The sequence below is a fragment of the Trichomycterus rosablanca genome, chromosome 17 (genome assembly GCF_030014385.1).
Source record: "Trichomycterus rosablanca isolate fTriRos1 chromosome 17, fTriRos1.hap1, whole genome shotgun sequence".
Classification (NCBI taxonomy): domain Eukaryota; kingdom Metazoa; phylum Chordata; class Actinopteri; order Siluriformes; family Trichomycteridae; genus Trichomycterus; species Trichomycterus rosablanca.
This window is the reverse complement of record NC_086004.1, coordinates 11,022,365-11,045,547: the sequence shown is the minus strand read 5'-3', so window position 1 is coordinate 11,045,547 and position 23,183 is coordinate 11,022,365. Positions and strand designations below refer to the sequence as shown.

At 40.7% G+C, this 23,183-nt stretch overlaps 2 protein-coding genes across 2 annotated transcripts in view; both read left to right on the top strand.

Annotated features, from left to right (window-relative positions):
• Window positions 1-6,461, top strand: part of abca7 (ATP-binding cassette, sub-family A (ABC1), member 7) — a 44,435-nt gene extending 37,974 nt beyond the window's left edge. Inside the window, exons 43-50 of the mRNA XM_063013246.1 lie at window positions 467-529; window positions 1,024-1,130; window positions 1,223-1,364; window positions 1,467-1,601; window positions 2,311-2,414; window positions 2,599-2,691; window positions 3,623-3,866; window positions 5,333-6,461. Of these exons, the coding sequence (XP_062869316.1) occupies window positions 467-529; window positions 1,024-1,130; window positions 1,223-1,364; window positions 1,467-1,601; window positions 2,311-2,414; window positions 2,599-2,691; window positions 3,623-3,866; window positions 5,333-5,716 (1,272 nt within the window). The 3' untranslated portion in view covers window positions 5,717-6,461. The remainder of the gene's footprint in view (window positions 1-466; window positions 530-1,023; window positions 1,131-1,222; window positions 1,365-1,466; window positions 1,602-2,310; window positions 2,415-2,598; window positions 2,692-3,622; window positions 3,867-5,332) is intronic.
• Window positions 6,462-8,756: 2,295 nt separating this feature from the next.
• On the top strand, window positions 8,757-22,889 carry r3hdm4 (R3H domain containing 4). Its single transcript, XM_063013238.1, has 8 exons — window positions 8,757-8,880; window positions 15,640-15,794; window positions 16,027-16,145; window positions 16,222-16,339; window positions 18,442-18,527; window positions 18,625-18,710; window positions 18,858-18,913; window positions 20,975-22,889. The coding sequence occupies exons 1-8, from the start codon at window positions 8,843-8,845 to the stop codon at window positions 21,076-21,078; spliced, it is 762 nt and encodes a 253-aa protein (XP_062869308.1). The 5' UTR covers window positions 8,757-8,842; the 3' UTR covers window positions 21,079-22,889.
• The last annotated feature ends 294 nt before the right edge of the window (window positions 22,890-23,183 follow it).

Below are 23,183 nucleotides of genomic sequence, written 5' to 3'. Positions count from 1 at the left end.
CCAATTGACATAGTCTGCAACATTAAATAAAGGTTTTAACTGCAATATATCAATCACTATGTTTTGGAAGTGTCACAGTAGTTAAAGTTACAAGGGTCCTAGGGACCTGAGTTTATACTTGCGATCGGTCAATGTTTAGAAGTGACCAATTTCACCCTGCAAACAATTCTCCATTCATGCCTTGCTCCCAGTTTTTTGGATAGCCCAGGACACACTGTGACCCTAATCGCGACAGAGTGGTTGTTGAAGATGTATAATTGATTAATGAAAGCTACTTTGGTATAACTTAATGCTATGTAGATGCAAGTGTGTTTTTGTCCTAGAACATAACTGGACAAAGCTCTTAGTTCTGAATCATTCATATTTTTAAGTCAATTCCTTTAGATCAAGACAGGGTGCCTGTTCCTAAATCGTTTTATGTATCTTTTAATCTTTAGGTTTATAATTTAATCTTTTAATTTGTTAGGTGTATAAAGCTGGAAGGATGCCGGCAGTGAACCAGCTTTGTCTCAGCATTCCTCGAGGAGAGGTTTGTAAATTTTTAAACCTGGATAAAAAAAATAGCAGGGTTGTCGTCTGTTATTAAACAGTACCAGATCAGCTATGCAGAGTAAAATAATCCACTGTTTCGGACCCCTAATACAGAAAGAAAACAGGCAGTTATGGTCTGATAAGGATTGTACTCCATAGCTCCATTTATTAAGGCCATAGGAAGACTATGAGAAAGGAGACAGTGCAGATGCTATTTAATATAGAGATAAATCACTAGCAAAGTTATTTATCCTGCTAGTAAATACCATATCCACACACTAAGCTCTAGTTCTGAGGAGTCAAGTGTCTTGGAAATATTGCATGCTTGTCGTTTATCTCCCAAATTAATGGCAATCATGTGATAGGATAGATTTGGTTAGTTGGTGAATATTGGCAATGTCTAAATTCAGGAGAAACTTTGGGTACAATAAGTTTAGGGAACATTCATGAAAACAGTGACAAAATCATAATTTTCATATCTTCCCATGACAGTGCTTTGGGCTGCTTGGAGTAAACGGGGCTGGAAAGACGTCCACCTTCCGCATGCTGACAGGAGACACATCCATCACCTATGGGGATGCTTTCCTCAGCAATTACAGGTCAGATTTTTAGTTGTATCTTACTAATCAATGTCACAGATCTTAAATGTACAGTATGGCATCTTAAACTAAGTCTGTTGATTTCAACACAGTGTGCTGAATGAGATGGACAGAGTGCATCAGCTCATGGGCTACTGTCCTCAGTTTGATGCCATCAGTGATCTTTTGACTGGACGTGAGCACCTCGAGTTCTACGCTCGATTGAGAGGAGTCCCCGAGGCATATGTGACAAAGGTACTACAGATTACAGGTCACTTATAAGCAGTCAGTAAGTTGATAAAAGACTTCAGCCGTTTGATGTCTGAACCACATTAAGAATTGATTTTTGTCCCATAGGTCGCCCAGTGGGGTGTGAAAAAGCTGGGATTGACACACTATGCTGAGCAAAAAGCAGGGGGCTACAGTGGAGGCAATAAACGCAAACTCTCAACTGCTATTTCTCTTATTGGAGCTCCACCAGTTATTTTTCTGGTATGTATTAGAATAATATTAATTATAATTATATCATATATATCATTTTTGTATGTATGTAACCATGCCTTATAATTCTGTAGAAATATATATAGACATATTACCATATATTGAACATATAAGTTTCTTAAATATGCAAATTCTAATAAAGTATTTAATTATTTTTGCATTTCTTTCAATCCAATCACTGCCAATTTCCCTATCCCCAGTCGCTGGCTGCATTTTTATTTTTATACAGTGACAGGGTCTCTCAGAGAGACATACGGAGAGACACACTATGAACTAGTGGATAACCTATCACTAGTGCGGGCACATCAACCAAACTGTGCATGTTTGGATACCCGGACAGGTGGATAGCACCCCCTGAGATTCGAACTTGAGAGCTCGAGACCTCAACGGTAGTGGGCTAGTGCATTACACCACTGCACCACACAAGTAAACCCAAAACCTCTCCACACAATGGTTAGGGTACTAGACTAATAATAAATACGTTGCTGGTTCAATTCCCAGGTTGTTGGGTCCTTCAGCTAGGTCCCTAACCCTCAATAGCTTGGACTGTATTCAATAACAGTTGTTAAGTCCCTTCTGTGTCTGCTAAATGCCATAAACATAAATGAGCATCCAATTTACTTACTACTTACTATTTATAAATAAAAACCTTTTGGTCTCCTTCAGTCCACTTAGTTTCACTCCTCTGTCTGTCATACAGGATGAGCCCACAACAGGAATGGACCCAAAAGCTAAGCGCTTCCTGTGGAACTGTATTCTCAGCATTATTAAAGAAGGCCGAGCTGTCATCCTCACATCCCACAGGTACGGGGCATATGTACAGCTTTAAACACAAGCTAGCTTCACAATCTATCAGTCCTTTGACCATTTGAACCTTCGCCACGGCACAATAAGAACATTAAATCAAGAGTCTAAACATTATCTGCTCACTGTATCATGGGTTTGTACAATTGATCACTACTGTACTAATGGCTCTGTTTCTGTGCAGCATGGAAGAATGTGAGGCACTCTGCACCCGAATGGCCATCATGGTCAATGGCAGTTTCCAGTGTTTGGGTTCAGTGCAGCATCTTAAAAACAGGTACCATCCAAGTCCAATAGATGTGTTTTATAAACTACTGCACTCGTAGTCTGACTGCGTCATCATGTCTTGTTTTCATTTCAGAAACTATAATGCATAAAGAACTTAAAAATATAATTTATAATTTAATTAAACATTTATTTTATCAATATATCAGTTACACATAGTTTATTAAAGGCGTACAGTCCCCTCCACAATTACTGACACACTGGTCTTTGGGGGGGAATTTGGGGGTTGAGAAAAATTCAACCTTTAATTAAAATAAATGTATTCAGAAAAATAATCTCATCAGGAAATAATTATTTTTACTTATTTATTTGGATTTTAACAGTATTTTACACTAGTTGCATTCATGACGTTCAGTTAAAGTCCCAGTAGCGTTATGCAATATCCAGGCTCCTAATGTTTGTGGTTAGTCTTCCAAAAAATCTGTTGGCATCAAGGTGGTATCTGATGGTACTTTTGGAGACTTAGTGACTCCAAGATGCAATTTTTCTTTAACTATTTTTTGCCTCTCACAATCATCTGCACTGTACATGGGGGCAAAACAAACTTCAGTATTGGTACAGGCTAGTTCATCACAGTTGGTTGGAACTTTCAAATTAGATCTGGGCATTTAGGCTTGTAGCTATTGTTTTACAGTCATTCCCTGATTTATCAACATACTTAATTTTATTTGTGTCCTCTTGTCTTTCCCATGTTGAACAATGACTCAGAGAATGTAAACTTTGTAACCTTATTTGTAGATGAGTAATCTGTTTTAACTCTGAATTAAAGTTCGTTAATTAATAAAGTTGGGTTTTTCCTATATTAAGATAATTTCTTATAACCCATTTTACTCATATTTACCAGGGGTACCAATAATTGTGGAGGGGACTGTATTTTACTAAGTAACCACATACAGTAACTTGGTGTTCTTTTGTTAATACAGATTTGGAGATGGTTACACAATTATTCTTCGCTTGTCTGCACCATCTCCGGATCCCTGCCCAGTGGATGCTTACATTCAGAAGTCCTTTCCCGGAATAGAGCTAAAGGAGCGACACCACAATGTCCTGCAGTATCAGCTGCCCACTCAAGCTTGCTCCCTCGCTCGTGTGTTTGATATTCTGTCAAAGAACAGAGAAGAGCTGGGAATAACAGATTATTCTGTATCTCAGACCACACTGGATCAGGTTAGAAAATGTATGCTCTTGTTGAATTGTAGTTCAGATTTGTGTATAGGAACCAAGACAGAAAAAACAAGAACTGGTATGAATATGTTAATCTTAGAAAAAGTGTTTGATCATATCAAAAGCAGTACCTCAAATCTGTTGCATTTCTGACTTTTGTGCAACAAGAAAAGTCCAATGTGCTATTGTATTTTTGCCCTACGTGATTAGAGGCATCATACCAGGATTATATTATGACCACTGAAAGGTGAAGTAAATAACACTGATTATCTCTTCATCACGGCACTTGTTAGTGGGTGGGATATATTAGGCAGCCAGTTAACATTTTATCCTCAGAGTTGATGTGTTAGAAGCAGGAAAAATGGACAAGCATAAGGATTTGAGCCAGTTTGACAAGGGCCAAATTGCGATGGCTAGATGACTGAGTCAGAGCATCTCCAAAACTGCAGCTCTTGTGGGGTCTTCCCGGTCTGCAGTGGTCAGTATCTATCAAAAGTGGTCCAAGAAAGGAACAGTGGTAAACCGGCGACAGGGTCATGGGCGGCCAAGGCTCATTGATGCACGTAGGGAGTGAAGGCTGGCCCGTATGGTCCGATCCAACAGACGAGCTACTGTAGCTGAAATTGCTGAAGAAGAGTCGCTTATCATTTTTTTCTGGATTTTTCCCCCTTTCACTCGTCATTGCCAATTACCGATTGGGAATTTGCTGCCGCTTGCACAACCCTCGATCAGATCAAGGAGAGCTGGATCACCACACACCCCTTACAATATGTGTCCAATTTGCGGAAACTTCTTATCACCTGCAAGTCTTAGGGTTCCACACAAGCCATGCTAAGCTCCATGTAACATCCTGCCCCTCTCGCGCAAGCACCCAGACCAGTCCGGGAGATTTCATATCACAGCAGCAGCGGGAAGAAATCCAGTCTGACCTTCCCTCTATCACAAACGGCCAACTGTGACTCATGGGTGGTGTGCTAGCGTGTTAGACTGCTGTGCCACCCGAACCCCATGATCAGACTTCTTGTAATCATAGCGTATTGCAAACACAAAACAATTCTTAGCATGGTTTTATTTTAATCAGTTATTACTGAGGTGCAGCAGTCTATTACACTAGACCACCCTTGCTGTAATGCAGGTTTGAATCTCAACTATGTTATCAGCCAGGTGTCAACACAGACTACACAGTTATGTCTAGTTGGGTGGCTGGAGCCCTGCAATGGATTGGCACCCTGTCCAGGGTATTTCTGCTTTGCGCTCAATGTTTTACTTATAAACCGGACTTGCCATGACCCTGACCAGGATATAGCGGTTGATAAAATTGAAATAAAATGATGCAATTACTAATCACCTTTAGGTCCTATTGACAAACTGAATACTAAAACTAAACAATTACTAGAAGTTCACTTTTCCTGATACTAAAGGTTTTCTGTCCACTAGATAAAAATGCTACGTTTTGTTTCACTCCATAGGTGTTTGTTAACTTTGCCAAAGAACAGATGGATGATGATGACCGACTCAGAGAGGTGGCTGTAAACAGTGCATCAGTAACAGCTCAGTCCAGCAGACATGAGCAGTCTAATCAAACTGTCCATCCTCACCCAGTACCATCTTCCCCTCCTCTAACCGCCTCCCCTGGACCCAGCAGATCAGCATCTTCCTCCCCTGCTCAGTTCTCTCATTCCAGAGGGTCAAGAGTTAAAGAAAGCAAGCCTAAAGGACCGTCAGAGACAAAGCAACCTCAGCTAATCCAGATGAAACCTCTAGTGGAGTCAGCAGCTAATGGATCGGTGTGCAGCCCTAAAGAGAAATCTCAGAGCAAAGACCTTACCAAGCTGTTTGTCGTCAAGACCTGAAGATTCTTCCAGCTCTCTGTGAGCAATGTGAGTCTTGGTGGCCTGGGTTCCATCCTCATCTCCAGTTGTTGTCTGGGAAATTTAAGTGAAGAATGGTCTTAGTATTTCCATAGGGTTTCCTTTAGGTTCACTGGTGAATTGACTACTCTACATTGCCCTTAGCTGTGAGTGAATGGGTGAGCGTGTGATGCCCTGAGATGATATGCCGTGATACGCCGTCCAGGATGCTTTTTCGCCTAGGGTTTCTGGGAAACCTCTGATCCACGGCTGCCTTGATAAGGATAAAGTAACTAGTGGAAATAAAATAATTATGAATGAATTGATGAACTTTTAATGAAATGTAATACTCTCAGGACCAATCTGAAAATGAGTAAAGAATCTAAACGGTGCTTTATATCATGAATTGCATTTTACTCAGTGTTTGTCTTTGGCAACTTTTTAAAAATAAGAAGATTTTAATTTAATTATTTTACTATTTTTGTACAAGCCTGTAAATAATATTGCAAACATTTTGTTGTACACAAAAGCTACCTTTGTTGGGTCAATTTCTCCGTTTTTGTACATTTAATGCAAGTTGACAATACATCTTTTGGTTTGTTTTGAGGCACTGTAGCATAAAAGTAGCTGCACATCTAAACGGTCAATGCAAATATGATGCACTTTATAAACTGTATACTGCATATTATGCTATATTATAATAATGTATTTAAAAATACATTTATTAAAGTAAATATGTTAAATTGTAGTTTTTCCTTTGTTATTATATATACTGGGTTTTTTTTTTTTATCCAAGACACCTAGTATCCAAGTATAAGCTTGGATAAAAATCTAACATTTATTTAAATGTAATTACATGTCATTTGTGTTCTAAGTGTTTCGGCAGCAAGGTTAGGAGCAGAGTGACAACAGCAGTTAAGCTGTATTCTTTTCCAGCACCCCTTAAGGGACATATAATTACTCAACAGTTTTTACTGTCATAGCTGTGTCACTATAACCCAGTCTGAACATTCGTCATCACTGTGACACGGTAGGTCAAATCAATTTTATTTGTTCTTAATGATGATTGTTGCAATGTGTAATTTGCAGACTGCTGTACTTTAAGAACAGTGAAAATATATAGCATAACATCTAGGACCAACACAGTTTTTAATCAGGATGGCTCAGTGGGTAGCACTATTGTCTCACAGCAAAAAGGCTGCGGATTTGATTCCCAAGCGACACCCTCCTGACTTAGTTCAGGTGTTTCGGCCACGTCCATCCTACTTCTTAACAGGTTATTAAAATCAATTATATAAAATGAATTGTGGGCCCTTGATATTGTCACAGCCGTTGGGGAAAGGCCCTAACTTGCTTTTATGTGTACAAAGCAGGGTTCATTAGAATTGTTTGGACATTTTTGTGTGTAACTGACCAAATGTTATCAACAAACTAACTAAAACAGGTCTGTAAATTAGAAGCACAGCATCTCAATGGGACCTGTTTTAGTTCGTTTGTTGATAACATTTGGTCAGTTTTGACCAAGACCTTAACAAGCAAGAAAAACCAATTCTAAAGGAGCAGTTCATGCTTGGGCCAGACTTTTTTTTTTTTCAAATGGGGGATACAGGTTTGAAATTAATCTTTATCTTCAATAAATGAAATAAATTTACATTGTATTAAAATTATTGTAATATCTGAAACATCTTTTTACAGCACTGCACATAACTATGATGGCATTTTAGGGCTTCACTATATTTTAAGAATAAGTCGTTTTATTTTGAGAATAGAGTTGAAGGCTGCTCAGGTGGCACAGTGGTAAAAGTACGCTAGCGCACCAGAGTTGGGGTTTCGAATACATCGTATCGAATCTCAGCTCTGCCTTCCGACTGGGCTGGGCGGCTATATGAACAACGATTGGCTGTTGTTCATAGGGTTGGGGGTAAAAAGTCGGATCATAGGTCCTCATAACTGGTGCAACTGCAGCCCCTGCTGGTTGATGGCGCCTGTCTAAAAAATGCCAAAGTATGCTGGGTCAAAAGTATTTTTAGTACACCGACACCCAGTAAACACTATCTATACGCACAAGGGGGTACTAAATAGGTGTACTGGTGACCTGTTCAGTGTGTTTCTGTACCCACCACGACCCTGAAACACTAGAATCTTTGACTTTGACAATAAAGTGTTAAAATGAGGGACATTGAGGATTTGGTAAGTTATACTGTACTTTCGGAAAGGAAATACAGTTTAGGAAATACTCTTGGCAGTCGTCCTTGCTTTTCTAAACTGACAGCCCCCTACAATTAGCTTTATTCTTAAATATTTCAACTATATTCTATTTTGTTAACTATATTCTATCTGTGTATGAAGTCGACTCGTGCAGGTGAAAAATGCAGTCTTTACTGACTGTGCGTGCCGGAGGGGGCGTATGTCAGTTGAAAGGTGTCCTCAGTAAGGGCAATTGGACACGACTAGATTAGGGGGGATAATTAGGGAAAATTTTTTTACAAAATTGATAAAAAAATAAAAAAAAAGAATATAGCTGAAATATTTAAGGATAAAGTTAATTGTAGGGGGCTGTCAGTTTAGAAAAGCATTGACGAGTGCCAAGAGTCTGAGTATTTCTTTATTTGTTAAACTGATACGAAGGTATACTTTAACAAATCCTCAATGTACCTTATTTCAACACTTTATTCTCAAAGTCTAACATTCTAGTGATTCAGGGTCGCGGTGGGTACAAAAACACGCTGGACAGGTCACCAGTGCATCACAGGACAAACACACACATTCACCTATTTAGTACCTCCTATTGCGATTGCGAATAGATAGTGTTTGAAAAATAATTTTGACCCAGCATCATTTGGCATCTTTTAGGCAAACATGCAACACAAAAAACATGATATTTAAATACATTAAACCAGTTGCAAGTCGTTGACCTGAAGGACACTCTTGTCTGTCAACTTGAACCCCGGCTGTCGAGTTTTATCCGCAATCTGGCAACCCTGTCTGTATTGAACAAAAATAATAGGCGTTCGATTCGGCTACATTGCTAAACAACAGCTACATTTAGCTTTGCGTCTGCTCTGCATACAACAATCCTTATTTACTTAATTTCTTTGATTTGCTTGTCTTTAACTCGGGAATTGCGAGATGGTTGTACTTAACAACGACGAAGAACATGATATAATGTGAGTGGTTGATTTAATAAGTATATATTTTTTGACAGGTTAGGTTCTTGCTAGCGCTAACTGTGTTAGCACTGTTTTCGCTGCTAGCGATGTCACTGGTATTTACAAGTGTTGGTCTGTTTTAATTCATTGTTAAATTAAAAGCAAATAGTCGTGTTTGCTCGACCCAACTGGAAATAATAAGTGTCTGTTTAAATTTAATATGTAGCAGCTTTGTTAACGTTTTACTTTGTACTCTATAACACCATAATAGCCATAATAGACCTGTCTAAACAAACCGAGAATCAATATAAAAAACAAGCTAACTAAATAACTGACGACACTACAGCATATCGAATGTTTATTTATTTATTAATATATGTTATTATTTTTACACTGTCAAAACAAAAAATTACACCGAACAGGGCGTTGCTATCAAGATATATTATTTACACGTCCTGTAAATTCCCCAGTAAATAAATTGGTTGTTATGTAGCTTGTTTATCTCACTGATTGGCAGAACCTGCTAGTCTACCAGCTGATGTCTTTGTTAGTCAATGTATATACACTGATCAGCCATAACATTAAAACCACCTCCTTGTTTCTACACTCACTGTCCATTTTATCAGCTTCACTAACCATATAGGAGCACTTTGTAGTTCTACAATTACTGACTGTAGTCCATCTATTTCTCTACATACTTTTTTAGCTTCTTTCACCCTGTTCTTCAATGGTCAGGACCCCCACAGGACCACCATCGAGCAGGTATTATTTGGGTGGTGGATCATTCTCAGCACTAAATATAGTGTCCACTCAGTGTCCACTCTATTAGACACTCCTACCTAGTTGGTCCACCTTGTAGATGTAAAGTCAGAGACGATCACTCATCTTTTGCTGCTGTTTGAGTTGGTCATCTTCTAGACCAGGGGTATTCAACTAAAATTTAAAGAGGTCCAGTTAGAGACAATTTCTTGAAGCAAAGGTCCAGAATGTTTAACTATATATATATATATATATATATATATATATATATATATATATATATATATATATATATATATATATATATATATATATACAGTACAGGCCAAAAGTTTGGACACACCTTCTCATTCAATGCGTTTTCTGTATTTTCATGACTATTTACATTGTAGATTCTCACTGAAGGCATCAAAACTATGAATGAACACATGTGGAGTTATGTACTTAACAAAAAAAGGTGAAATAACTGAAAACATGTTTTATATTCTAGTTTCTTCAAAATAGCCACCCTTTGCTCTGATTACCTCTTGAAGCTCATTGAGAGAATGCCAAGAGTGTGCAAAGCAGTAGTCACCTGAAATGGTTTTCAGGTGTGCCTTATCAGGGTTAATTAGTGAAATTTCTTGCTTTATCAATGGGGTTGGGACCATCAGTTGTGTTGTGCAGAAGACAGGTTACTACACAGCCGACAGCCCTATTGGACAACTGTTAAAATTCATATTATGGCAAGAACCAATCAGCTAACTAAAGAAAAACGAGTGGCCGTCATTACTTTAAGAAATGAAGGTCAGTCAGTGCGGAAAATTGCAAAAACTTTAAATGTGTCCCCAAGTGGAGTCACAAAAACCATCAAGCGCTACAGCGAAACTGGCACACACGAGGACCGACCCAGGAAAGGAAGACCAAGAGTCACCTCTGCTTCTCAGGACAAGTTCATCCGAGTCACCAGCCTCAGAAATCGCAAGTTAACAGCAGCTCAGATCACAGACCAGTTGAATGCCACACCGAGTTCTAGCAGCAGACCCATCTCTAGAACAACTGTTAAGAGGAGACTGCGCAAATCAGGCCTTCATGGTCAAATAGCTGCTAGGAAACTACTGCTAAGGAGAGGCAACAAGCAGAAGAGATTTGTTTGGGCCAAAAAACACAAGGAATGGACATTAGACCAGTGGGAATCTGTGCTTTGGTCTGATGAGTCCAAATTTGAGATCTTTGGTTCCAACCGCCGTGTCTTTGTGAGACGCAGAAAAGGTGAACGGATGGATTCCACATGCCTGGTTCCCACTGTGAAGCATGGAGGAGGAGCTGTGATGGTGTGGGGGTGTTTTGCTGGTGACACTGTTGGGTTTATTCAAAATTGAAGGCACACTGAACCAGCATGGCTACCACAGCATCCTGCAGCGACATGCCATCCCATCTGGTTTGCGTTTAGTTGGACCATCATTTATTTTTCAACAGGACAATGACCCCAAACACACCTCCAGGCTGTGTAAGGGCTATTTGACCAAGAAGGAGAGTGATGGAGTGCTGCGGCAGATGACTTGGCCTCCACAGTCACCGGACCTGAACCCAATCGAGATGGTTTGGGGTGAGCTGGACCGCAGAGTGAAGGCAAAGGGGCCAACAAGTGCTAAACACCTCTGGGAACTCCTTCAAGACTGTTGGAAAACCATTTCAGGTGACTACCTCTTGAAGCTCATTGAGAGAATGCCAGGAGTGTGCAAAGCAGTAATCAGAGCAAAGGGTGGCTATTTTGAAGAAACTAGAATATAAAACATGTTTTCAGTTATTTCACCTTTTTTTGTTAAGTACATAACTCCACATGTGTTCATTCATAGTTTTGATGCCTTCAGTGAGAATCTACAATGTAAATAGTCATGAAAATACAGAAAACGCATGAATGAGAAGGTGTGTCCAAACTTTTGGCCTGTACTGTATATATACAGGGGTTGGACAATGAAACTGAAACACCTGGTTTTAGACCACAATAATTTATTAGTATGGTGTAGGGCCTCCTTTTGCGGCCAATACAGCGTCAATTCGTCTTGGAAATGACATATACAAGTGCTGCACAGTGGTCAGAGGGATTTTAAGCCATTCTTCTTGCAGGATAGTGGCCAGGTCACTACGTGATGCTGGTGGAGGAAAACGTTTCCTGACTCGCTTCTCCAAAACACCCCAAAGTGGCTCAATAATATTTAGATCTGGTGACTGTGCAGGCCATGGGAGATGTTCAACTTCACTTTCATGTTCATCAAACCAATCTTTCACCAGTCTTGCTGTGTGTATTGGTGCATTGTCATCCTGATACACGGCGCCGCCTTCAGGATACAATGTTTGAACCATTGGATGCACATGGTCCTCCAGAATGGTTCGGTAGTCCTTGGCAGTGACGCGCCCATCTAGCACAAGTATTGGGCCAAGGGAATGCCATGATATGGCAGCCCAAACCATCACTGATCCACCCCCATGCTTTACTCTGGGCATGCAACAGTCTGGGTGGTACGCTTCTTTGGGGCTTCTCCACACCGTAACTCTCCCGGATGTGGGGAAAACAGTAAAGGTGGACTCATCAGAGAACAATACATGTTTCACATTGTCCACAGCCCAAGATTTGCGCTCCTTGCACCATTGAAACCGACGTTTGGCATTGGCACGAGTGACCAAAGGTTTGGCTATAGCAGCCCGGCCGTGTATATTGACCCTGTGGAGCTCCCGACGGACAGTTCTGGTGGAAACAGGAGAGTTGAGGTGCACATTTAATTCTGCCGTGATTTGGGCAGCCGTGGTTTTATGTTTTTTGGATACGATCCGGGTTAGCACCCGAACATCCCTTTCAGACAGCTTCCTCTTGCGTCCACAGTTAATCCTGTTGAATGTGGTTTGTCCTTCTTGGTGGTATGCTGACATTACCCTGGATACCGTGGCTCTTGATACATCACAAAGACTTGCTGTCTTGGTCACAGATGCGCCAGCAAGACGTGCACCAACAATTTGTCCTCTTTTGAACTCTGGTATGTCACCCATAATGTTGTGTGCATTGCAATATTTTGAGCAAAACTGTGCTCTTACCCTGCTAATTGAACCTTCACACTCTGCTCTTACTGGTGCAATGTGCAATTAATGAAGATTGGCCACCAGACTGGTCCAATTTAGCCATGAAACCTCCCACACTAAAATGACAGGTGTTTCAGTTTCATTGTCCAACCCCTGTATATATATATATATATATAGTTAAACATTCTGGACCTTTGCTTCAAGAAATTGTCTCTAACTGGACCTCTTTAAATTTTAGTTGCTAAATATATATATTCAGCATTTAGCACACATTTTTATCCAAAGCGACTTACACAATGCAATGAGCTGAACACAATGAGTAACTGAGGGTTAAGTGCCTTGCTCAGGGACCCAACAGTGGCAACTTGGTGGTGGTGGGGCTTGAACCAGCAACCTTCTGTTTACTAGTCCAATACCTTAACCACTGAGCTATCACTGCTATATATATATATATAAGTAGCCTAGTAGTTGTGTCAACATCTGCATGTAATCAATAACTGACTGTCAAATCAAATGTCTGTTTATTTATTAGGATTGTAACGTCATGTTTTACACTTTGGTTACATTCATGACAGGAACGGTAGTTACTCATTACACAAGATTCATCAGGTCACAAGTTTATATCGAACACAGTCATGAACAATTTAGTATCTCCAATTCACCTCACTTGCATGTCTTCGGACTGTGGGAGGAAACCGGAGCACCGAAGGAAACCCATGCGGACACAGGGAGAACATGCAAACTCCACACAGAGAGGACCCGGACCGCCCCACCTTATCAAATCTTTCTCTTATCAAATTAAGAGAAAATAAAAATAAATTGTGCTCCAGTGGGGAGTAAGAACAGAAATGAGTCCATCATGGATTAAATGCTGTATTTTCGCTGTACACGTTTCTTTTTTGGAGAGCGCCATTTGTCTCCTGTCTCACTCGTCTTTTTCTCAACTTTCTGCTGCACAGTCGTCTGTATCTCTCCCTTCGTTTTCTCTACATTCGCTATCTTTCTTTTTCTTTCCACCGTCTTTTCACATGTAACTCGCCTCTAACTCTCTCATCTGTCTGCACTGTAGAGTCGCAGTATTTATCGGCTGGAATGCACAAACTTAATTGGCTGAGTGGTGTCACGTGATTGGTCTGTGCGTTTTCTCATCCGCTAAACCGCTACCGTAAAGACTACAAAAGCTGCGCCGGTTAAAATAGAAGCGCTCTGTCAGGTTTTAAATCATAACTTTCTGTTTTGGCTGTAGGTCCGCGTCCGTATGGGACAGCTTCTGGGTCCGGACCCGGACCGCGGTCCGCCTGTTAGTGACCTCTGTTCTAGACCTTCATCAGTGGTCGCAGGACGCTGCCCATGGGGCGCTGTTGGCTGGATATATTTTTGGTTGGTGGACTATTCTCAGTCTAGCACGGACAGTGAGGTGTTTAAAAACTGCATCAGCACTGCTTTGTCTTATCCACTCATACCAGTACAACACACACTAACACACCACCACCATGTCAGTGTCATTGCAGTGCTGAGAATGATCCACCACCCAAATAATACCTACTTTGTAGTGGTCCTGGGAGAGTCCTGACCATTGAAGAACAGCATGACATGGGGCTAACAAAGCAAAGTAAAGCTGATAAAATGGACAGTGTGTGTAGAAACAAGAGGAGGTGGTTTTAATGTTATGGCTGATTGGTGTACAGTCCTCAATGTCTCAGCTCTTTTTTTAGTTGCTTACATTTTAGGGGTTGTCACAGCAGATCATTCTGGTCCACAAAACTGTTTTAACACTGGATACCCATCCTGATGCAACCCTTCTGTGTAGAAACACAACATCCACTTTACTGTTTTTTAACTGTCATTAATAATTTACTATTCCACAAATTGGTTTGTTTGGATGTCCTAAAGTGTCTCTCTTCCTCTGGAAACCACAAAAGGAACATTTTAATATGATTTAAAAATCTATTAACATATCAGGTTGTACAGGATATGTATTACCTGGAGTTATTTCTACAGTGAATATTTCACTTAAAAAAAAAAAACTCTGTAACAATGTGCTAGGGTGGCACAGTGTTACACTCTAGCGCAGCTCACCATAGACACCAGGCATCTACACGAACATGATTCGCTGTGTCTGAGGGAGGATGGCTGAAGCCCTGCGATGACTTGGTATCCTGTCCAGGGTATTCCTGCTTTGCGCCCTGTGTCTGCTGAACCAGACCTGTCGCTACCCTAACCAAGCTAATGCAGTATTAAAATGAATTGGAAAAACACTGTTAACAAGGTTAATGCTTTCTGATATAAAATGTGCAGTTCATACACCGACCAGACATAACATTATGACCACTGACCGGTGGTAAATAACACTGATTATCTCTTAATCAAGGCACCTGTTAGTGTGTGGGATATATTAGGCAGCAAGTGAACATTTTATCCTCAAAGTTGATGTTAGAAGCAGGAGAAATGGGCAAGCATAAGGATTTAAGCGAGTTTGACAAGGGCCAAATTGTGATGGCTAGACGACTGGGTCAGAGCATCTCCAAAACTGCAGCTCTTGTGGGGTGTTCCCGGTCTGCAGTGGTCAGTATCTATCAAAAGTGGTCCAAGGAAGGAACAGTGGTAAACCGGCGACAGGGTCATGGGCGGCCAAGGCTCATTGATGCACGTGGGGAGCGAAGGCTGACTCGTGTGGGCCGATCCAACATACGAGCTACTGTAGCTCAGATTGCTGAAGAAGTTAATGCTGGTTCTGATAGAAAGGTGTCAGAATACACAGTGCATTACAGTTTGTTGCGTATGGGGAAGCAAAAGGGGGGCCAGCACAATATTAGGATGGTGGTCATAATGAATTGTGAACTTCTGACTTTTTATTTTGGGATTTACATTTTGTAGAGGTAATTACCAATGTAGTATTTTTATAAGGTAACAGAAGAAGTTCTATATTAATAAACATCTGCCTTTGTTTTTGTCTGCTAGTTTGATTGAACAGCGCTGCTCCTCATTGCCCAGCTCTCCTGCCAAACGGGTTTCTCCAGCCAAAAAGAAGCAGTTTTTTATAAGCCAAGCCATACGCAACTCTGATCTCACACCCAAAGCAAAGGGGAAAAAAAGCCTTAGACGACTAGAGAACAGTACGTATTTTTCCATTTACATAAACTTGGATGAATGTCTCATCATTCTCTGAAATAAAGCCAGCATGTTTTCCATACCTAACTCAATGGGTACATACAACACAGGCTTACTCTTAGTCATTTAGAATTCTTAAAATGTTTCACATTGTTAACCTACACAGGGACATGGCAAAAGATATTGGTTGTCTCCAGAATTGTCATAGTTTGATGTTTTTTTCCTCTTCCCCCATAGCTCGCTACCTGGATAATCTTCTGGAGCGAGATGAGTGCTCTAAAGACCAGGCGGAAGCGAGTGAGACTGCCTCACCCACTATCTTCACTGAAGCTTGCACCAATGGAAACTATGTGGAGGTACCACAGCCTGTTCGAGTGATTCATTTAAATATGCAATAGTGTCTTTTAAAAGCACTTTTCCAATCTCTCTCAGTACTGGAGTGACTTCATGAACCGCTCAGGAGAGGAGCAGGAGAAAGTGCTGTCCCTGCTGCAGGAAGAGGCGGCAAGACACAATAACTCCAACAAGGGCCCCAAAGACCAAAGAGAGTGTGAGGCACCACTTACATGAACATGGCTTGAGGGTCAAACATATTGTGGTTTCTGGCCTTGCCCCTACATGGATTGATTTGTTTTTTGGATTCCCTGAATCTTTTCACAATATCATGCACAATAGATAATCTATCTATCTATTACCACGGCTGCTCCCGTTAGGGGTCGCCGGCGGATCGTGATCCGCATTATTGATTTGGCACAGTTTTTGCACCGGATGCCCTTCCTGACACAACCCTCCCTATTTATCCGGGCTTTGGACCGACCCTACAATGCACTGGTTTATGCATCCTGGCAGCTAGATACCTATAGGACAATTCAGTGTCTCCAGTTAGCCTGGCTGCATGTTTTTGGACTGTGGGAGGAAACCCACGCAGACATGGGGAGAGCATGCCAACTCCACACAGAAACTACCCAGACAGCCCCACCTGGGGATGGAACCCAGGACAGTGCCACCCACTTAGCCACCGTGCCGCCCTTGCACAAGAGATAATAAAGAACTAAATTATTTGCAATCTTGTCTTGGAAAATTTTCTTTTTAAGTTGATTAATAATTGACAAATGGGGTGGCTAAGTGGATAGCACTGTCGCCTTACAGCAAGAAGGTGCTAAATTTGATCCCCAGGTGGGGCGGGCCATGTCCTTTCTGTGTGGAGTTTGCATGTTCTCCCCGTGTCCACTAAATTATCCATGACTGTGTTTAATGTAACCTTGAGAAGTGATGAACCTTGTGTGATGAGTAACTAGTGTTCCTGTCATGAATGTAACCAAAAGTGTAAAATATGACATTAAAATCAAACAAACAATTGACCAATGCAACATTTGTCACAAAGTGATGAGCCATGGACCATCTTTGCTTGCAAAGACTTTTATGCCCAGTCATGATGGCATTACCTATTAGAAATTATTGTGGAATGTTTCAAAACAGTGGAGCTTAAATATTCTATAAACTTTTCACTCGTATTTTGCCCCATCCCAACTTATTTTATTGTGTTACAAGTATCAATGTCTAAATTTGTCTTGTTTTTATTCTATTTTACAAAATGTCCATACTTTTCTATAAATAGGGTTTGTACAAGCAATACAAGGAATTTGCAACTGCTATACCAGTGTGTGAATCTATAACAGGATACACTTACCCCTTTTCCACCAAAAAAAAACATGGTTCTTGAACCGGTTCTGTTCAGGTTTCTCTGAACCTTGGTGTTCTGTAGAGAACCAACGCGGGTTTCCACCAGTTTTTGAGAACCAAGCAGCGTCATCAACGGTGGGCGTTACATAACGAAAGTTAAGAGTAGTAATATCATGGCGGAGTGTGTAGATTATGTGCGAGCATTTGTGCTGCTGTTACAGATGTTTGTTTTTATGTAAAAAGCATCGATCTAACAATCGGTGATGAGAAGATGTGACGTGTTTGTCTCAGTTGTTGTTTTCTTTAGTTTATTGACGTGAGAAGCGCTTTGCGCTTCGGTTTCACCGCGACCCTCGGCACAAATAGCCGATTTGCTCAGCGCTCAGCTTGAGCAGTGAAACATCATTAAAGTTCCACAACACGAACATCCATCTGTGTGAAATAAACATCAAATCTACTCTAAAATACAACATGTATCTGTGTTTAACTGGATTTACTTCACGTGTGTTTATGCAGCTCGGGGAGTTGAAAAAGCTTCACGCTTTATTTTTTACGTTAAGCGTGTTTCGTTCTGTCCGGGTCACTTTTATCACGTCATATCACACATTTCACCTTTTTTAAATCGCTTTGAAAATATCAGCGGCAAACTGGCTCAAAATGTAATCAGGTGAACTTTAAAAGATAAAAATGCAGCTCCATACGAGACCCCAGCTGACGCCATTGTTGCTGTCGCTATGCTGTACAACATGACACGCCCACAGGTGACGTCACGGTTCGGGCTAAAAAACCAAGTATTCCGAGGCCGCCAGATTGGCCCGCTAGTTCGCTGTCTGGAACCTCTTTTTTCCCCGGTGGAAACACGCGGAACCGGTTCAAAGTCAAGTTCGGGAACCGGAATGGGCTCAGTGCCGCGTCGGTGAAAAAGGGGTAACTGTTTGTAACATTTAATAATGGTTTCTGTTTTATTAGTGAACCCTGACTTCACTGCTCAGGAATGCTTCCAAAGGATTGATCGGCGGTTGCGTGCAACATTGAAACGCAAACATGTACCAACGGTAAGTTCTGCTTAGTATTCAGAATAAACTGTGGCTAGTAGCCATCGAAATACAGTCAGCTTTAGCAAGCTTTTATTCATTTCCTTTCCAATTTAAGGCAACGCTGGAGCTTTTGGAGTCGGAACTGCTGACCTTCTTTGAAGCTCACCCACAGTCTATTTATGTCACCAAGCTTACCAGCAGGTATTTCCATAAGAGAACAACACAGGATGCACAGTATAAGCTGCTCAAACACTTGCTTTTTCATACAGTTCATTTTATGAATGTTTTGTTGAACCCTTTCTTTAAAGGAGACTATTAATTATTAATTTGCATGTGTATGCCTACCAGTTTTGACAGGCTGTTGCTTCATGCTATTTGCCAGTACATGGATCTTGCCTCAGCCAGTAAGTATATTGAGCAGTTACATCAACAATATTTAAACTGTATTGCGAGAGAAATGCATTACACGAGTGATGCAATGAAGCACATAATTAAGGCCCTACCTAATTGAGGGTGGCACTGTTGCCTCACAGCAAGAAGGTCCTGGGTTCGATCCCCAGGTGTGGCGGTCCGGGTCCTTTCTGTGTGGAGTTTGCATGTTCTCCCCGTGTCTGCGTGGGTTTACTCCGGGTGCTCCGGTTTCCTCCCACAGTCCAAAGACATGCAAGTGAGGTGAACTGGAGATACTAAATTGTCCATGACTGTGTTCGATATAACCTTGTGAACTGATGAACCTTGTGTAATGAGTAACTACTGTTTCTTGTCATGAATGTATAACATGACAAACAAACAAACCCTATCTAATTCATGGCCGTGAAAATTGCGTCTTGGTCCGTGAAGTGAGCCATTACCCGTGTAATATGCAAACTGCTGTGAAATTCAAACCAATTAACATTTTAACTTAGCGTTTAAGTGCCTCACGTTCACTAGTTAATTTGCACTATGAGGCGGTCCTACGGCAATTAATTTAGCGATCGATTAGTCTTTGTTTATTAGGATTTTAACGTCACGTTTTACATTTTGGTTACATTCATGACAGGAACGGTAGTTATTCATTACACAAGATTCATCAGTTCACAAGGTTATATCAAACACAGTCTTGGACAATTTAGTATCTTCAATTCACCTCACTTGCATGTCTTTGGACTGTGGGAGGAAACCGGAGCTCCAGGGGGAAACCCACACAGACACGGGGAGAACATGCAAACTCCACACAGAAAGGACCTGGACTGCCCCACCTGGGGTTCGAACCCAGGACCTTCTTGCTGTGAGGCGACAGTGATCGATTAGTCAAAATGTCTGAGATGTCAGTGTAAACCAGCTCAATTTGAAAACACTACTCGGGTTCCAACCAATTCTGGGGGTGGGGGTCAAAACACAGATGAGAATTCTTGTCTTTGAGACCGTCGCTGGATTCACAGTCAACCATTCTAGGTTTACATTCATCAGTTAAGGTAGGCTATGCATTACATTTAAATTTTCGGCATTTAGCGTACGCTTTTATCCAAAGCGACTTACATTACAGTTACAGTATACAGTCTGACCAATTGAGGGTTAAAGGCCTTGCTCAAGGGCCCAACAGCAGCAACCTGGCAGCTGTGAGGCTTGAACCAGTGACCTTCTGATGACCAGAACCTTAATTACTAGGCTACAGTTTGCCCTAATTATGCTATGCTTATTGTAGCTTCTATTCATTCTGTCATTCAATTCATGAATGTTATTTAATGACTGCCATGAAATGTGGCACTTCTCTGTAAAAATCAGTAAAATCTGTGATTTTTGAAAAACGAGGTCCATGATTAAGCACATTTTCCGGTGAATTTAGTAGGTCCCTACACAAACTAGAGTGTTACGGTTTTGAAAAGAAAGGCTCTAGAATCAGCTAGCTCTGAATCTGAGCTGTCAACTTCATCATCTAATTGTTGTCTTTGCAAAACTAATCTTAGCCCAACCCAGTTTGTTTATTAGGATTTTAACGTCATGTTTTACACTTTGGTTACATTCATGACGGGAACGGTAGCTACTCATTACACAAGATTCATCAGTTCAAAAGGTAATATCGAACACACAGTCATTGAAAATTTTGTATCTCCAATTCACCTCACTTGCATGTTTTTGGAGCACCCGGAGTAAACCCACACAGACACGGGGAGAACATGCAAACTCCACACAGAAAGGACCCAGACCGCTCTACCTGGGGATCAAACCCAGGACCTTCTTGCTGTGAGGCGACAGTGCTACCCACTTAGCCACTGTGTCGCCCTAGCCCAACCCAGTAAAAATGTGTAAAAATATACCAAAAGCCTTAGAACTAAGTAAAACAGCCAATTTTAGCCCACTGTGAATGATAATATTCAGTGCTTTATAATGTTTCTTTAGTGTGATTAAATGTTTTATATGTTTTTTTGTGTTTGTTACACTGAATATGAACATATAATACACATGTGTATTTTGTCTTATCACAGGCACCACCCATAATGGCACTCGACAAACAAAGGTTGTGAACAAACAGGATGAGTTCCTCCCTCCATCCCCATTACTGTCAGCTTACTTGGAGCAGAAGAGCTGAAAGGACAGCAGTATTCCAGCACTGCCACTTGAACTGGCCAGTATAAAATATAGAAGCCAAACTCCTGTCATTTTACTGGTCACAAACACATGTTTTTGCTCATTTGTATAAAACACATAGGCTATTGTTTTTGATATGCTCATCCACTAACTACCTATTAGGGCCAGTTGCTGGATGAAGTGTTTATACTGGAAATGCTTTTTGGATCTTCAATTGACTTCACATAGGTCACACTCTTATTTGAAAAGTACACATGTGTCCTTCGGATTACTGCCGTTTGCAGGATGTACTGTTTTGTCATAGAGGGCTGTTTAGGTGCTATTGGTGAATCTGATTAATGCATGTTTCTTGGTCAAAAAAATCACATCCAAAATCTAGATAAAAGAAGACTGTAGTGATTTGCGTTTTTAAAATATTTGTAAAAGTTCTACCAAGTTTTTGGGTAGTTTTTGTCTATGTTGCTTAGGTACAAAGGTTAGATATTTTGTACCAATATAAACCAAGTTATGATTGAACTTTTTTAGTAAGCATTACATCCTAAAAGCTTGATTTACAAAAATTAAAGCAAAAGTGTTAGCAAATGCCTTACGGATGGCAGCTTCGAGCATCTCTTTCCGAAACCGCTACAGAGCTGATAGATTTTAATGTAACTATCATATGGATTAACTTGGGAGCAAAGTGAAGGTGAAGAAACACACAGTCGGGGTGCCTGGGTGGTACAGCGGTAAAACAAGCTGCCCAGATCTCGAGTTTAACTATCAGCACTGCTATCGGCTGGCTGGGCACCTTTACAGACTCTATTGGTCTATGTCTGAGGGTGGGCGGGCTAAGGGGGGGTTCTGTGTTGCTGGCTGTTCGATGGCGCCTGTACAGATATTGGGAATATTGGAGAGCAGTGTGTGACTGTACACAATACTGATCACAATTATGAATGCCATTATTACATCCACTAAATCTTACCAGCCTTTTAGAAGTTGTGGTACCAGTTGTGTATCTCATTCAGTTTGTATTGTTAATGGTTTGAAGCCATTTAGACTTACTCAATAATTCTGATTTAAATATTACGCTTATCTTTTCCTGGTTAAGTCATGTAATATTGAAATGGTAGGAACTGCCATGCTTGGTGCTCTTTTTCTGTGCTTTATGATTTTTTTTTTATATAAAATTACTATTCTATCAGGATAGTTAGAAAACTGCACGTTAATTGTAAGAGTTTACAATTTTCACATTTAAAGAATCCGTGTATTCTACAGTGTGACAAGGTTCTATTTAGTTATGGTACCCTTTAAAACTGTAACATTTGCCCTATTCTCACAGTCTTTACATCTGTGAGTGAACCGCTGAATGCTTTAACAGCTTGCACTTACAATCATGCCTTATTTGTGCATGCCAATTTGTCAGTTGCACTCATTTTCATGTATTGCATTTATAGACTTTTACATTGTGAGTTTACATTGTGAGTAGAGTGGAGACACTTGATCACCGATTAGCCAGTGTGTTGGTATTGCTAACCAAATTAAAAAAGTGTGGTTGCTCGTTTTCTCAGGCATCAACCTCATGAATGTAGAGTTCTACACAGTCAAAACATTTCTTTCATATAAAGCCAAGTCTCCCCAATATTTGCTTTACATGCAAATGCTGGGCTTCTAGAGCTTGTAAAATATGGACACTACTTTGCCCTTGATGTTATAAGTTAATATATTAAGTAGAGGTTGTTAGCTTCATGCACTGTAAATGGTGAGGTGTAATTGTGTGTGTATATGTGTGTATAGTTATATGTGGCATAAATAAAAAAAAATATGACTGATATCTAGATGCTTTTGAAAATCATATTTGTATGAGCTTTGTGTGACCGGTGCAAGTCACCTGTCACACCTAGTACTTACACACCTGACTAAACAGTCAAATACAACTAAAATGCCTTGTATTGTGTTAGCTCTTAAGACCGCGGCTACTGTGATGTCCAACAAGCTTGTTGTCTGGTGTCCCAATACTTTTGGCCATTTAGTCTATATTACCCATGTTACCACCCCTCAAATTAAACCATTGGAGCTGCCTGTTTGTTCAGGATTCTCACTAGGCCAATCCAAAACCATTTTGTTCAG

Excerpts from the sequence above, each read along its gene's own strand:
- r3hdm4 (XM_063013238.1), top strand. The coding sequence starts at position 8,843 with ATGGTTGTACTTAACAACGACGAAGAACATGATATAAT. Across the intron at positions 15,795-16,026 it reads CCTTAGACGACTAGAGAACA|CTCGCTACCTGGATAATCTT; the intron begins GTACGTATTTTT and ends CTTCCCCCATAG. Across the intron at positions 18,711-18,857 it reads GTCACCAAGCTTACCAGCAG|TTTTGACAGGCTGTTGCTTC; the intron begins GTATTTCCATAA and ends TATGCCTACCAG.